We start from the raw sequence: 14,062 nt of genomic DNA, 5'->3' as shown, positions 1-14,062 counted from the left end.
GATTACAGGTGTGAGCCACCGTGCCTGGGTTTTTTGTTTTTTTTGAGACAGAGTCTCACTCTGTCGCCCAGGTTAGAATGCAGTGCTGCGATCTTGGCTCACTGCAACCTCAATCTCCACCTTCTTTGCCTCAGCCTCCCGAGTAGCTGGGATTACAGGTGTCCGCTACCATGCCTGGCTATTGTTTGTATTTTTAGTAGAGATGGGGTTTCACCGTGTTGGCCAGGCTAGTCTCGAACTCCTGACCTCAAATTATCCACCTGCCTTGGCCTCCCAAAGTGTTAGGATTACAGGCGTGAGCCACCACGTGTGGCCTAGATATTTTTTATTAGTCTATTTTGTTTCTTCTTGAAACAGAATATAATTGACTAAGTTTCAGATTCCTTAGCCATATCGGTTAAAGTCCAGTCAAACCTCCCTGATATGACACAATCTCCTTGCTTGGAGTTGTATGATCTCCAATATTCCCAGTCCCTGAGTTACACAGCTTACTTCTTCAGAATATTTTACGTTTACTTTTTATTCAAATTTACTAGCTCCATTCCAACATTAAAACCTTACATCCAAGTTCTGATCTAGACACCACAGGCTGAGGTGGGAGGACTGCTTGAGCCCAGGAGCTTGAGACTAGCCTGGACAACATAGGGAGACCCTACAAAAAAAAAATAATAATAAAAAATAAAAATTAGTGGATGGGTACAGTGGCATATGCCTGTGGTCCCAGCTATGTTGGAAGCTGAGGTGAGAGGATTGCTTGAGCCTGAGAGTTCGAAGCTACAGTGAGCCATGATGATGCCACCGTACTCCAGCCTGGGCAACCGAGTGAGTGTCTCAAACCAAAATGGGCACCACAGATACTGAGACCTAAAAGCAGCACAGTGATTAGGGAGATATGGAACGTGGTCTCTAGCCTAAGTTTAGGGAATGAAAACAACTTGAAGCGCTTCCTATTTTTTTTTTTTTTTTTGAGATGGAGTCTCACTCTGTTGCCCAGGCTTGAGTGCAGTGGGCTGATCTCGGCCCACTGTAACCTCAACCTCCCAGGTTCAATCAGTCTTCCTGCCTCAGCCTTCTGAGTAGCTAGGACTAAAGGTACATGCCACCACGCCTGGCAAATATTTGTATTTTTAGTAGGAAGGGGGTTTCGCCATGTTGGTCAGGCTGGTCTTGAACTCCTGGGCTTAAGCAATCTGCACACCTCAGCCTTCCAAAGTGCTATCACAGTCACGAGCCATCCAATGTTTCCACATTGTTTTTCTCTTGTTTTTTGTTTTGTTTTGTTTTTGAGACAGCGTCTTTCGCTCTGTTGCCCAGGCTGGAGTGCAGCAGCAGGATCTTGGCTGACTGCAACCTCCACCTCCCAGGTTCAAGCGATTCTCTTGCCTCAGCCTCCCAAATAGCTGGGATTACAGGCACCTGCCACCACGCCCAGCTAATTTTTGCATTTTTAGTAGAGATGGTTTTCACCATGTTGGCCAGACTGGTTTCGAACTCCTGACCTCAAGTGACCCTCCTGCCTAGGCCTCCCCAAGTGCTGGGATTACAGGTGTGAGCCACTGCGCCTGGCAATGTTTCCACATTTCTTTTTTTTTTTTGAGACGGAGTCTCGCTCTGTTGCCCAGGCTAGAGTGTAGTGGCATGATCTCGGCTCACTGCAACCTCTGCCTGCCAGGTTCAAGTGATTCTCCTGCAGCCTCCACAGTAGCTGGGATTACAGGCGCGCGCCACCACGCCCTGCTAATCTTTGTATTTTTGGGGGGGTGGGGGGACAGTCTCACTCTGTCACCCAGGCTAGAGGGCAGTAGCGCGATCTCGGCTCACTGCAACCTCTGACTCACCGGTTCAAGCAATTCTTCTGCCTCAGCCTCCTGAGTAGCTGGGACTACAGGCACGCGCCACCACACCTGGCTAATTTTTTTTGTATTTTTTAGTAGAGACGGGTTTCACCATGTTGCCCAGGTTGGTTTTGAACTCCTGAGCTCAGGCAATCTGCCCGCCTTGGCCTCCCAAAGTGTTAGGATTACAGGCGTGAGCCACTGTGCCCGGCCAATTTTTGTATTTTTAGTAGAGATGGGGTTTCACTATGTTGGCCAGGCTGGTCTCAAACTCCTGACATCGTGATCCACCCGCCTCGGCCTCCCGAAGTGTTGGGATTACAGGCATGAGCCACTGCACCCAGCCATTTTGTCTCCCCATTTCAAGTTGCAAAGGGAAGGGGCTTGGGCTAGCTGTTCAGAAATTTAATTAGTTCACCTAAGAGATGTCAGGTACAGACAATCCCCGTGCTCTCATGAAAATCACTAGTAAGACCATCTCACACACACGCACACACACACGTTTGGTGTGCTGACCTAAACAAGGTGGAACATAAGTTTGAAAATACAGCAGCCTGGGTTACATGGTCCAGTGGTTGCAGGAACTTGGGACAGGATTTTACCTTCAGCCTATTTCCTGATTTAGAAAATATGGAATTTAGGCCGGGCGCGGTGGCTCAAGCCTGTAATCCCAGCACTTTGGGAGGCCGAGACGGGCGGATCACGAGGTCAGGAGATCGAGACCATCCTGGCTAACACGGTGAAACCCCGTCTCTACTAAAAAATACAAAAAACTAGCCGGGCGAAGTGGCGGGCGCCTGTAGTCCCAGCTACTTGGGAGGCTGAGGCAGGAGAATGGCGTGTACCCGGGAGGCGGAGCTTGCAGTGAGCTGAGATCCGGCCACTGCACTCCAGCCTGGGTGACAGAGCATGACTCCGTCTCAAAAAAAAAAAAAAAAAAAAAAAAAAAATATGGAATTTAGTTTTCACAATCCCATATAATGAAGTATGTAGCAAAGTACATGGAATGAAACAATGTTTCTCTTCAATAGGCATGCTTTTAGGAAACTATCATCCTCCAGTTGCCCTTTCCCTTCAAGGAAATCTGATTGTCCACAATAAAACCTCTAGTAAATGCCAAGTCACAAACTGAGACCCTGACATTACTTCCAAGTACCACAAGGCTGATGGAACTTAGTCCCACATACAGCTATTTCAAAACAGCATGGGTGTTAAGAGGCAAAAATTTCCCAATAATTCTACCTCCACTTTTGTTAGGTTCAAAACAGGCTGGATAAACTTTCCTTGAAAATATCAGAAAAATTTAAGTGGCCAGGCACAGTGGCTCACAGTTCTAATCTCAGCACTTTAGGAGGCTGAGGTGGGCAGATCCCCTAAGGCCAGGAGTTCAAGACCAGCCTGGGCAACATGGTGAAACGCTGTCTCTATTAAAAATACAATTAGCGGCCGGGCGCGGTGGCTCAAGCCTGTAATCCCAGCACTTTGGGAGGCCGAGACGGGCGGATCACGAGGTCAGGAGATCGAGACCATCCTGGCTAACACGGTGAAACCCCGTCTCTAGCCGGGCGAGGTGGCGGGTGCCTGTAGTCCCAGCTACTCGGGAGGCTGAGGCAGGAGAATGGCGGGAACCCGGGAGGCGGAGCTTGCAGTGAGCTGAGATCCGGCCACTGCACTCCAGCCTGGGCCACAGAGCGAGACTCCGTCTCAAAAAAAAAAAAAAAAAAAAAAAATAAAAAATAAAAATAAAAATACAATTAGCTGGGCACCTCTAGTCCCACCTACATGGGAAGTTGAGTCAGAATTGCTTTAACCCAGGAGGCAGAAGTTGCAGTGAGCAAAGATTGTCACTGCACTCCAGTCTGGGTGACAGAGGGACACTTCATCTCAAACACACACACAGAAAAACCTAAGCATTTGCTAGAGGGTACAATTATTACTTCCAAGATAGCTCTTACATTTTTAGGCTATCTTTGAGAGGCTAAGTCTTGCCTCCCATTCAGTTTACTTTCTTACTCCTAGCTTGATAATTCTACTTTAGTATGAGACAGCTGGCCAATAAACCCAACTTGTTTGCCAAAGATGAAATCCATTATGTCCTTCTGCAACAGATGGTGAGCATAAGTCCCAATAGAGACCTACTGAGCTCAATGGCAGTGCTACAACTTGATTTTCCCTTGCCAGGGGAGCTAGAAAAAGGACATGCTCAATTGGATCAACAGTAAAGTTTACTTATTATAATGAGCCAAAAATTACTCCAGCAGTGAAAACTTTTTTCTATTTTCATTAAACCATAAAGCTGAATGGGATGAATCTAAATATAGCAATTCACATTGTAATCAACCATATCCTCTCTAACCTGAATTTCAACGTTATTAACCATAGATATCACAAAGGAGGACAAAACAAGCAGAAATAAGTCAAATACAGTTTATTAAAAAAAAAAAAAAAAAAAAACCCCATTTACAAAATGGAATTTGAGCTGCAGAACAGCTCATGTCAACTGCATGGCAGTGATAACGAAGCACAGTGGCTCAGATAAAGGTCTTCACAAGGATGTTCCTGCAAAAGGCAAAAGAGGTTATAAAGTATTTATATAAACAGAGGTGAATGACTACACAATTATATCCATTGTCACTACTGGGAATACCTGGTTGTACCAGTAACTTTTTGCAATTGGATGAGATTACAAAATGTTTGGTTTGAGGTACAGCTTGTCCTTCTCCCTTTTTACTTTGGGAATGCAGGGCATTCTTTTGCTGACCACTAACTTGTAAAAAACTTACCTTTCTGCCACGAACTTGGACAGGTGAGTTTCTGTTTTTAAGAGCTGATAAGACTAGTAGCAGACTCCTCCCTAGAAAAGTAAACAGCCTTTAGAAGTAGCTCTCTTCTAAGACCAAGTCCCATCTCAAGCTAAACCCCCCATACCTCCCCATTGATAGCCCACCCATCCCCCCACCATATGGGGAAGAGTCTATTACTTTGAGCCATTATTTTAAGGAAATGGGTCAAAGGAAGATAAATAAAAGGGCAAAAATTTATATTCACAGTACAAATAATGTGCTCACTTCCTTCAACTGGGAGCCACCAATAGGGTGTCAATTTAAAACAATTCATCTCCAGAAAAACCAAGTTCAGCTTAACTGGACTAGTTTTGGCTCAATATATTAAGAAAAATGTTTAACAGAAAACTGGACTTTAAGCCACTATATGGATGTAAGTAAAATCTGTTCTTACCTACCCGCATAGCAATAAAACCTTTCCTCCTGGTTCTGACAGCTAGTCCTAAGAGTCAGGTGTGCCTTACTCTTGTCTGCCTCCTTCCTTGCGATGATCACTGAAATTTCACTCCCTCCTAGCTTTCATGGAGCGTGCCGTGGCCTGCCCCTGGCTTATCTGTACTCCACATACCACAAGTGTCTACTCTCAGCTGTAGAGTGTCTGAGCTCGGAGCCATTCGCGCTATACTTGCTAGCAGTTCCTAGTAGCTGAACATCTCTCCTGGATCTTTAAAGGCATTGTCACGAATCCTGAGGTATCTGCAAACTCCCTCAATAGTTAAGGTTCCACCTGCTATTGCAAACTCAGCCAGTATCATGGACTATCACCCATGCTTTCCCACCCACCACCATCTCCCACCCACCTCCCACCACCCTCCTCCCCAAACTTCCAACACACCCATGGGATGGAATACACAGTACTATTGATAAACAAATCTCTATGCTACTAGGTACAATAGCACTGAAATTGAGAGCACCAAAGGTAAGGCTCAAAAGAATCTATGTACAAACAACACATTATTGGATATTAACTGTTAAAGGTTTAGAAATCATTTTCTATACAATTAACATTTTAGGTAGGTTGTGTGACCTTGTGCCATAAAGGGAAACTGCAGTTAACACGAAATTACATAGAAAAATTTAGTTTCTATTGGTATGGTTTTCATCTCCAAATTAGTATAGTTAACTGATAAAACCTCTGAAGGCCCACCCAACCAGAACCCAAACTGCAGTTTTCCTTTAATGTAAGCCTATCTTTATGTTCATTAAATACTTTCTGATATTGCTTATTTTTAAAAGGCCTCCCAAACACTTCAAATCTGTGGATTTATGGAGCGGCATTAGCCAGCAGCTAGTTTCTATTCCCTGGCAGAGCTTTGAACTTGAATTGTGATAGAAGCATTCAACATCATCAAGGGGAGTGGGTAGGGAAAGTCCAAATCTCTGCCAGTCCCAAATCCATACAGTTGTCATTTCATTCAAGAGAATTAAATCGTTTATTGATTACACATGATAATGGATGATACATAAGCTTCATTCCCATCTATAATTTTATCTGGTACCATTATTCAATTTAGATATATTGCATAGGATGTGCCAACAATCACTTTTATAACCAATAATTCCATGATTTTGCTTGGGTAATCCCTTTTAACGGTGAACTTCAGGTCACAACAGTAACTATCAGTTCAACTACACCAAGGTTTCCGAAGACAATGGCTTCTCCACCCAAGCAGGTTGTATATAAATTCCAAATAGAACCTGGCATCACCCTGAAGGAATTCTAACTTCACACTGTTGGGGAAGTTTACCAAGATGGCTTCAGAGTAGACTAACTTTACACAGCACATTAAAAAAAAGACATTTATTCAGCGTCACGATCAGACTATTACATTTAGCAATCAACAGCATGGGTGCAAAAAAAAAAAAAAAAAAAAAAAAATCTACATTAAAACCCTTTGTTGGAATGCTTTACACTTTCCACAGAACAGAAACTAAAATAACCTGTTATACAATTAGTCACAAATACAGTCCTCGAGTTTTTTGCCCATACACATGAGTATTTGTCTAAAACATGTCTTCTTTGTAGCAGCTAGGCCCTGCCACCACTGTGCTTGGCTGAGTTCACAAATCTGTTGTAACCTGTAGCTTCCCTGTCACTTCTCTGGCTCTCCTCTCCTGCTAAGCTTTGTTTCCTGTTGAACAATATGGAATAAAGTTGTTAATCTAAACATATTAAGACTCAAGGCTACAATCCAATATCAAGTTTGCTTCCCACAAATTTTGCTGATCTGAATATTAACTTTATATCCACAATTACTGCAATTATAATGTTAACTATGTTGCACTGCTCAGCTACATTAGGGTTATTGGGTTCATCAGCAATTTAAAAAATTATGTCCACACACAAAAAGGTGCTTACTTACCTAATTAAAATCTTCTGCCACTGCCATAGCTACTGCTGCTGCTGGAACCGCCATAGCCACCTGAAGAGTACAATTTTTCTTTTAAAGTTTCAAAGTGCCAACAGTAACACAATGTTTTCATAGTTGAGATAATAAAAGTTAAATTCAAGTGTCTGGCCATTTAAAAATGGCCCCTACTCCAAAGGAAGTGGTAAAGCAGTCCCATGACTTTTTAAATTTGTGATCAAATTATCACTTTCTGAAGGTTCTAAACTGTAAACGTTTTGCTGCCTAGACATAGCAGTTAAAGGGCTTTCTTCCCAGCAGTAGCTACAGATACAACTCTTTTGACATGATCCCAAATTACACAGATACCATACCTTGGTTTCGTGGTTTTGCAAAGTATTGACCTCCACCGCCATAGGGGCCAGAGCTTCTGCCTCCAAAATTTCCTCCCTTCATGGGTCCAAAATTTGAAGACTGATTGTTGTAATTGCCAAAATCATTGTAGCTTCCACCACCTCCAAAATTGCTTCCTATGAATGGGAAAGAGGGCCTTCGTCTGTTACCTGAGGATGATGCTAGTTTCCAATTCTGTTTAGTGGTCAGAATAAAATAAGGTTGAGTTATCTGCCTTCCTTTCTCCCAAACTATGGTGACTCCAATCTTTGCATTTCATTCTCTGGGAAAGGCATTCAGTTGAATAATCCAGTAATAAAAAGAAAACTGGCCTAACTCACCATGACATAAAATAAAGAGATTTTCATAGTGGCTCAAGCATATTCTCCAGCCTTGAAGGCCTTCATGGATCCAGGGCCACAGCAAGCAGAAGTATCTTGGATACATCAACTAAGCGCCTAAGGTCCCAAAGGAGTTAAGATACTAAATCCTTCTATGATACTATTCTAACTCAAAGACAATACTATCCACTTATCTCTACTAATTGGGAGTGAGGCGGCCCCAGCTTAAAGCTAGGAGGAGGTAGCATAGCAAGCCCATTTGTTTTTAATATACCATGCAATGTACCATACAATGCTTTAACAGCACCAGAACCCAAGCTCTAAAAGGCTAATCTAGCTGTCACACCAAGTACTTGGATCACTGGATACCTACCACTACCACCGCCAAAGCCGCCTCCGCCTCCGTTGTTATAGCTGTCATAGCTGCCACTCCCGCCATAGCCACTGCCCTGGTTTCCATAACCCTGTCCACCACTTCCATAGCCTCTGCTTCCTCCAGAGTAACCAGGGCCGCCTCCTCCATAACCACCTACAAGAATACAATTCTTCTCAATAAGACAAAAGTATTTGACAATGAAAACGTGTGCAAGTGTAATGGCTGAAGGCCTGCTCACAGCATGCGTGTTATGGGCAAGGTTGAGTTTGTCATGCACCAGAATTTTAGTCTCTTATCAACCTATTCTAAAGATCCAGGTTGCCAGGATTTTTTCTCTACTTAGTCCTAAAAAACTTACCATCATTACCAAATCCATTATAGCCATCCCCACTGCCACCATATCCACCACCACCACGGCTGCCACCAAAGCCACCTGGAAGAAAAAGTTTCAAGTTTTAAGTATGACTTGCACTGAAAATGACATTCTGAATGCACTTCCCACACTGTAAAATCTACATAGCAAAGACGGTGTGACGTCAGAACTACACGTACATAAACCATACATACCACGACCACTGAAGTTTCCTCCACGACCGAAGTTGTCATTCCCACCGAAACCACCTCCACGACCACCACCAAAGTTTCCAGAACCACTTCGACCTTAAGAAATGAAGTTTAAGCATTAAATCATTCATACTGAAGTAACTCAAAGTTACCTTTAAGGTTTAATTAAGCAACAAGCATACCTCTTTGGCTGGATGAAGCACTAGCCATCTCTTGCTTTGACAGGGCTTTCCTAACTTCACAGTTGTGGCCATTCACAGTATGGTATTTCTGAACTAAAAAAAATATAAATACATGGTCTCAGGGTTTAGAATGCCACATGGATTGTGGAACCCTTACTAAATGACACTATCGGATACTTACTGACAATCTTATCCACGGAGTCATGGTCGTCAAAGGTTACAAAGGCAAAGCCCCTTTTCTTGCCACTGCCTCGGTCAGTCATGATTTCAATCACTTCAATTTTCCCATACTGTTCAAAATAATCTCTTAGGTGATGTTCTTCGGTGTCTTCTTTAATGCCACCAACAAATATCTTTTTCACAGTTAAGTGGGCACCTGGTCTTTGAGAATCCTAATAGGAGGAAAACCACAGATTTAGATTAGCAAACCCTATATTCAAATCAAAAATTGTTCTGGTAAGTTTAGAAAACTCCTGAATCTTAAGTCCATAGCAGCACATCTCTAAATGAGTTGAAGGGGGAAAAAAAAACAAAAAAAAACCCAACACAAAACTCACTTCTCTTGAGACAGCTCTCTTTGGTTCCACAACTCTTCCGTCCACCTTGTGTGGCCTTGCATTCATAGCTGCATCCACCTCCTCCACAGTGGCATATGTGACAAACCCAAAGCCCCTGGAACGCTTGGTGTTTGGATCTCTCATTACCTGAGAACAGTGTTAATTTATGTAACAAAGTCTGACCGCAGAAGCTTTTGTCATTTTAACTTTGAATAGGGCAATAAGAAACTTTATACCAGCCTTTTATGAAAAGCGGTCCAGTTTCCCACTACCCTAGATTTAACAGGTAGCTTTTAAAATCAAAGCAGAATATTCCTTTGTCGACAAAGCTCTAACCATAATGCTACTAACAACTTTCATAAGCATTCAGAGAGGACTGCACCAAGATATGCCAAGGAAATCTCGGCTATTTTACTGCTTTGTCCCAATTCTTACCACACAGTCCGTGAGCGTTCCCCATTGCTCAAAATGGCTCCTCAGGCTCTCATCGGTTGTTTCAAAGCTCAACCCTCCAATGAAGAGCTTCCTCAGCTGTTCGGGCTCTTTAGGAGACTGGAGTGGGGGAAGAGGTAAGTGTTAAATGGACTACAACACGAAACAATTTCCATCAAGGAAAAGAAAAACTAGACACCAACTGTGTACCTAGCACTTATTGTTTGTTCAGGTCGCAACAGGCCACGTGCTTCTCCCCACCAAGGGAGGCAGTATGCTGGGGGTTGGGAGTGCTGGGAAATCGCAAGCGCATGCGTCTCTAGTCGTCTTCCGACGCACGCGCAACAAAGGCTTGGGCGGGAGGGGTGCATCTCCATAATGGGACTAACCGCTCTTCAGAAATCTCGCTCACCAAGGCAAGGTTTAAAAAAGGACAAAGATCCTGTGTGCCTAAGAATTTTGCTACGAGTAGCGAGTCCCGCGTGGTAACTCGTGGTTGGCGGAGAGCGGCCTCATGGCGATCAAGAGGACAAAATGGCGACTTGAACTTTGGGAGGGGTAGGCCTTGGCAGCGACCGAAGTTAACTGTAGAATCGGCTGGTGCAAGGAACGAAACCAAGCCGCATCTTACCGATTCAGAAAAGGGAGACGAAAAAAATTCAAGTTGGAAAGCTCGCCTAACTCACCTCTGACTTAGACATGACGGCAGGGAGAAGAGAGACTTTAACGATGCTTCTCCGGCGGCGTCCACGGGCAGAAAGGAGCAAGCTGACGAACGTATCTGCCAGCCTACCTTCGGCCTCTCTTTTTTACCCCGCCTCCTCGCTTTCGGCATTGGTAGACTCCGCCCTGGAACAGCTCTGATTGGACATTTGAAATCGCTTCCCCTTGCTATTGGCCTGTGGTGCCACATTGCTGTGTAACGTCATTCCTTTGGGCGTTCTACGCGTCTCCACCCCTTGGAGTCAATTGGTTCTCGAGTAGTATTACTGTTAACCAGTCTGATTGGCCAACCGACCAATCATTCATGTTTGAATCTACCTGGGGTGTTTAACGCCTTTTTCATCTTCCACGCGTAAATATTACAGTCAAGTCGCTTGGCAAAGCATGATTAACACTATATATTAGACAAGCAGCCAGGAGGTCACAGTTTTTTTGCAAAGAACGCTTGTTGACCGCACGTGTAGCAAAATGGCGAATTTTGCGCAGGCGCATTAAGAAGTTCCACCTGCCTCTGGGAACACGTGAAATGGCGGGCAGGACTAGGCAGTGAACCTACGGCGCCTGCGTGTTGGCGGGAGTTGGTTCTAGCTTTGCGCATGCGCAGTGGGCGGAGAAAAAAGGTCCGGTCCCAGGATTGGTTGCGCAGGCGCAGGGAAGGATCCGTTTTGGCGGGCGGTTGGCGTTGCGCAGAAGGCGGTGGCGGTGGTGGCTAGTGGTGCGGCCTCACCAAACAGGAACAGGGCAGACGTTAGCGTGAGTGATCACTCTCAATCCCGGGTAAGTGGCAGACAGTCTTATCTACCCATAGTAGGTCTTGAACTGACTCCATTTGGGCCCGTTATTGTGTGAAATGAATGGACCGCGGGGTGGGGGATAGTCAAGGGGCAGCGGTGGATCGGGTCAACCAATAGAAGAACAGGGGGCGGGATGTTTTAATCCCTGTAGGTTCTTGGGAGCTGTGCAGCCGAAGACTTTGACTGGCTTGTGTATAGGCCAATTGGGTGTGCCTTGAGCTGCCGACTGATCGGCCCTTGGGCCATCGGAATGTGGGAGATGGGTTTTCCCCTTCTGAGCAGCGTCTCACTGAGCCAGTGAGCAGGAAGCGCGCGGTAGGTTGGGCTTCTCCAGGAGGCAGCGGTTTGACTCCAATGGGGAATGCGGGATCGGGCGGTTAAACGGATGGAACGAATCTGGAGCCAGTAGACGGACAGCCTAAGGAAAGCACTGGGACCAGTCGTCCAATCGGCTCTCCAAAAGAGAGAGGTCTTCGATTTGGGGTTGTGAGGAAGGGGAGTTGGTGCCTGTAATGGCGTGTGAGGATGAATGTTTTATCCACAATGACTTTTCTAATGTTCTAACGGAGCCTTTAGGCCTCAGTCCCATACACCTCCCTGAAAGCCTAAGTTTCCTCGTGTATTCCTCGACTTGACCATTTTTCCCCCGCCTCCTCACCACTTGAGGTTTGGGGAACAGAGGAGGTTTTTGTTTGTTTTTTTATAATACTTTCAGAAGTCGCTTCTTTAGGAAGACTGTTAAAATGTTAGAACGAATAGGAGAAATCTCTATATCCTGATAGTGCATATTTCCACGAACAGTATGTTTGTAGGTCCATAGAAAAGTTTTCCAAAGCTACACACCAAAGTGTGTCAGTCCTAGGGACACAGTAGGATCGAGGCAGGCTGGTTCTTTAATGTTTAAAACTTTGCAAGATTAATGATTTGTGATTAAAATTAAATAAAAAATGAAGTCAATTGTTTTGTGTTTCTAATCATAATCACATACTTACCACCCTTTTTCTGATTTATATAATCCATGTGCCCAGTGCTTTTATTTTAGTCTCTTTTCTCCCGGGAACTTTCCCTCTCATACATTTCCTTTCTTTACACCATTAAAGATATCCTAAAACCCCTCTTTTTGATGTTCATTTGAGGATATCTGACTTTGGATTAAAAAAGAAACGCTTAAAGAGGGTAATATTTAGGGTTCTGGGGACAGAAGACTCATCCATCACCTGGATTATTCCTTGCCTTTTAATTAGATTTCCTTCGAAGTGTGTTTTACATGCAGTCTATCTCCTTTTGGTAATGCCCCCTCTGCTTATTCCAGGATCTTTTGGAGAAATAAATAAATTTTGATAACATTGGCTGTATCAGAGTCTTACTGCTTTATTCAATAATTCAGGATCAAGGGAAAATACTTAAATACTGAAAATCAACTACCTATGAAGTACACTTATGACTAGAGACCTTTCCGACTTTATACCAAAGACAAACGATTTTAATAGCAGTTTATGAACAGAGGAAAAATTTCCATGTTCTCTGGCACTAGCAAAAGGACAAAGTATTTATATATAATTTATCCCTGGTTTTAAACCTATTTGTAGGTATGCTAGTAATGGGGTTGCTGAGCTTCTGAGAACTAAAGTGATACTGGTTAAGGGTATCTGTCCTGGATTTATTTAGGTTTGAAAGGAATACAGTCTTAACCTGCAGCAAGATTTCTCAGCGTTAGCACTGTTGATATTTTGAGGCAGATAATAATTCTTTGTTAAGGGTATTCGGGGTGTCCTGTGCATAGTAAAATATTTAGCAAAATCCCTGGCTTCTACCCACTGTATGCCAGTAACATCGCACCTCTCGCCACATCCCCATTTGTGACAATCAGATTGTTAACAGACATTGCCAAATGTCTGGAGAGGTAGGGATCGGGGATAAAATCTCCCTCGGTTGAAAATCATTCTCCCAAAATTCTGGAGTATGCAGGGCACAGTTTCGTGTTCCTGTAGTCCCAGCTACTATGGAAGCTGAGGCAGGAGGCTTGAGCTCAGGTGGTCAAGGCTGCAGTGTGAAATGATTATGCCTGTGAATAGCCACTGCACTCGTCTGGGCAGCACAACAAGATCCCATTGCTAAAAAATAAAAATAAAATGCTAGAGTTTATTATTTTTTCAAAATCCATTATTTTACCAATTGGAAAATAGGTAAAAGTGAGAAGATGGTTGAAGTGTTTAGGGAGTGGCCTTTGGTAAATGGATCGCTAAATCCTGATGTTTATCTCCTTAGATACAGAATTGATCATTGTTCCATTTGATAAAAGGAAATTTTTATTAAAATTTTTACCACTTGATCTGGTGCCAGTGGCTTACGTCTGTAATCCCAGCACTTTGGGAGGCTGAGGTGGGCGGGTCACTTGAGGCCAGGAGTTTGAGACCAGCCTGGCCAACATGGTGAAACCCGTCTCTACTAAAAACACAAAAATTGGGCCGGGCGCAGTGGCTCATGTCTGTAATCCCAGCCCTTTGGGCGGCCGAGGCGGGTGGATCACTTGAGGTCAGGAGTTCAAGACCAGCCTGGCCAACATCGTGAAACCCCGTCTCTACTGAAAATACAAAAAAATTAAGCGGGCGTGGTGGCAGGTACCTCTAATTCCAGCTACTCGGGAGGCAGAGAGAATTGCTTGAACCTGGGA

At 44.1% G+C, this 14,062-nt stretch overlaps 2 protein-coding genes across 2 annotated transcripts in view; one reads left to right on the top strand and one right to left on the bottom strand.

Moving 5' to 3' along the window:
- CBX5 (chromobox 5) overlaps positions 1 to 14,062 on the top strand; it is a 132,073-nt gene that overhangs the window by 68,149 nt on the left and 49,862 nt on the right. The window contains exon 2 of the mRNA XM_050749071.1: positions 11,245 to 11,371. The gene's annotated coding sequence lies outside the window, so the exon portion shown is untranslated. The remainder of the gene's footprint in view (positions 1 to 11,244; positions 11,372 to 14,062) is intronic.
- HNRNPA1 (heterogeneous nuclear ribonucleoprotein A1) overlaps positions 6,093 to 14,062 on the bottom strand; it is a 414,942-nt gene continuing 406,972 nt past the window's right edge. The window contains exons 2-12 of the mRNA XM_050748947.1: positions 10,558 to 10,674; positions 9,875 to 9,991; positions 9,440 to 9,586; positions 9,064 to 9,274; positions 8,883 to 8,975; positions 8,704 to 8,796; positions 8,495 to 8,569; positions 8,134 to 8,289; positions 7,401 to 7,556; positions 7,042 to 7,101; positions 6,093 to 6,810 (exon numbers count right to left, since the gene is read on the bottom strand). Coding sequence (XP_050604904.1) covers positions 7,046 to 7,101; positions 7,401 to 7,556; positions 8,134 to 8,289; positions 8,495 to 8,569; positions 8,704 to 8,796; positions 8,883 to 8,975; positions 9,064 to 9,274; positions 9,440 to 9,586; positions 9,875 to 9,991; positions 10,558 to 10,572 — 1,119 coding nt within the window. The 5' untranslated portion in view covers positions 10,573 to 10,674 and the 3' untranslated portion in view covers positions 6,093 to 6,810; positions 7,042 to 7,045. The remainder of the gene's footprint in view (positions 6,811 to 7,041; positions 7,102 to 7,400; positions 7,557 to 8,133; positions 8,290 to 8,494; positions 8,570 to 8,703; positions 8,797 to 8,882; positions 8,976 to 9,063; positions 9,275 to 9,439; positions 9,587 to 9,874; positions 9,992 to 10,557; positions 10,675 to 14,062) is intronic.

Source organism: Macaca thibetana, chromosome 11 (assembly GCF_024542745.1).
Source record: "Macaca thibetana thibetana isolate TM-01 chromosome 11, ASM2454274v1, whole genome shotgun sequence".
Classification (NCBI taxonomy): domain Eukaryota; kingdom Metazoa; phylum Chordata; class Mammalia; order Primates; family Cercopithecidae; genus Macaca; species Macaca thibetana.
The sequence above is the reverse complement of the archived record's forward strand: the minus strand, read 5'-3'. Positions and strand labels throughout refer to the sequence as shown.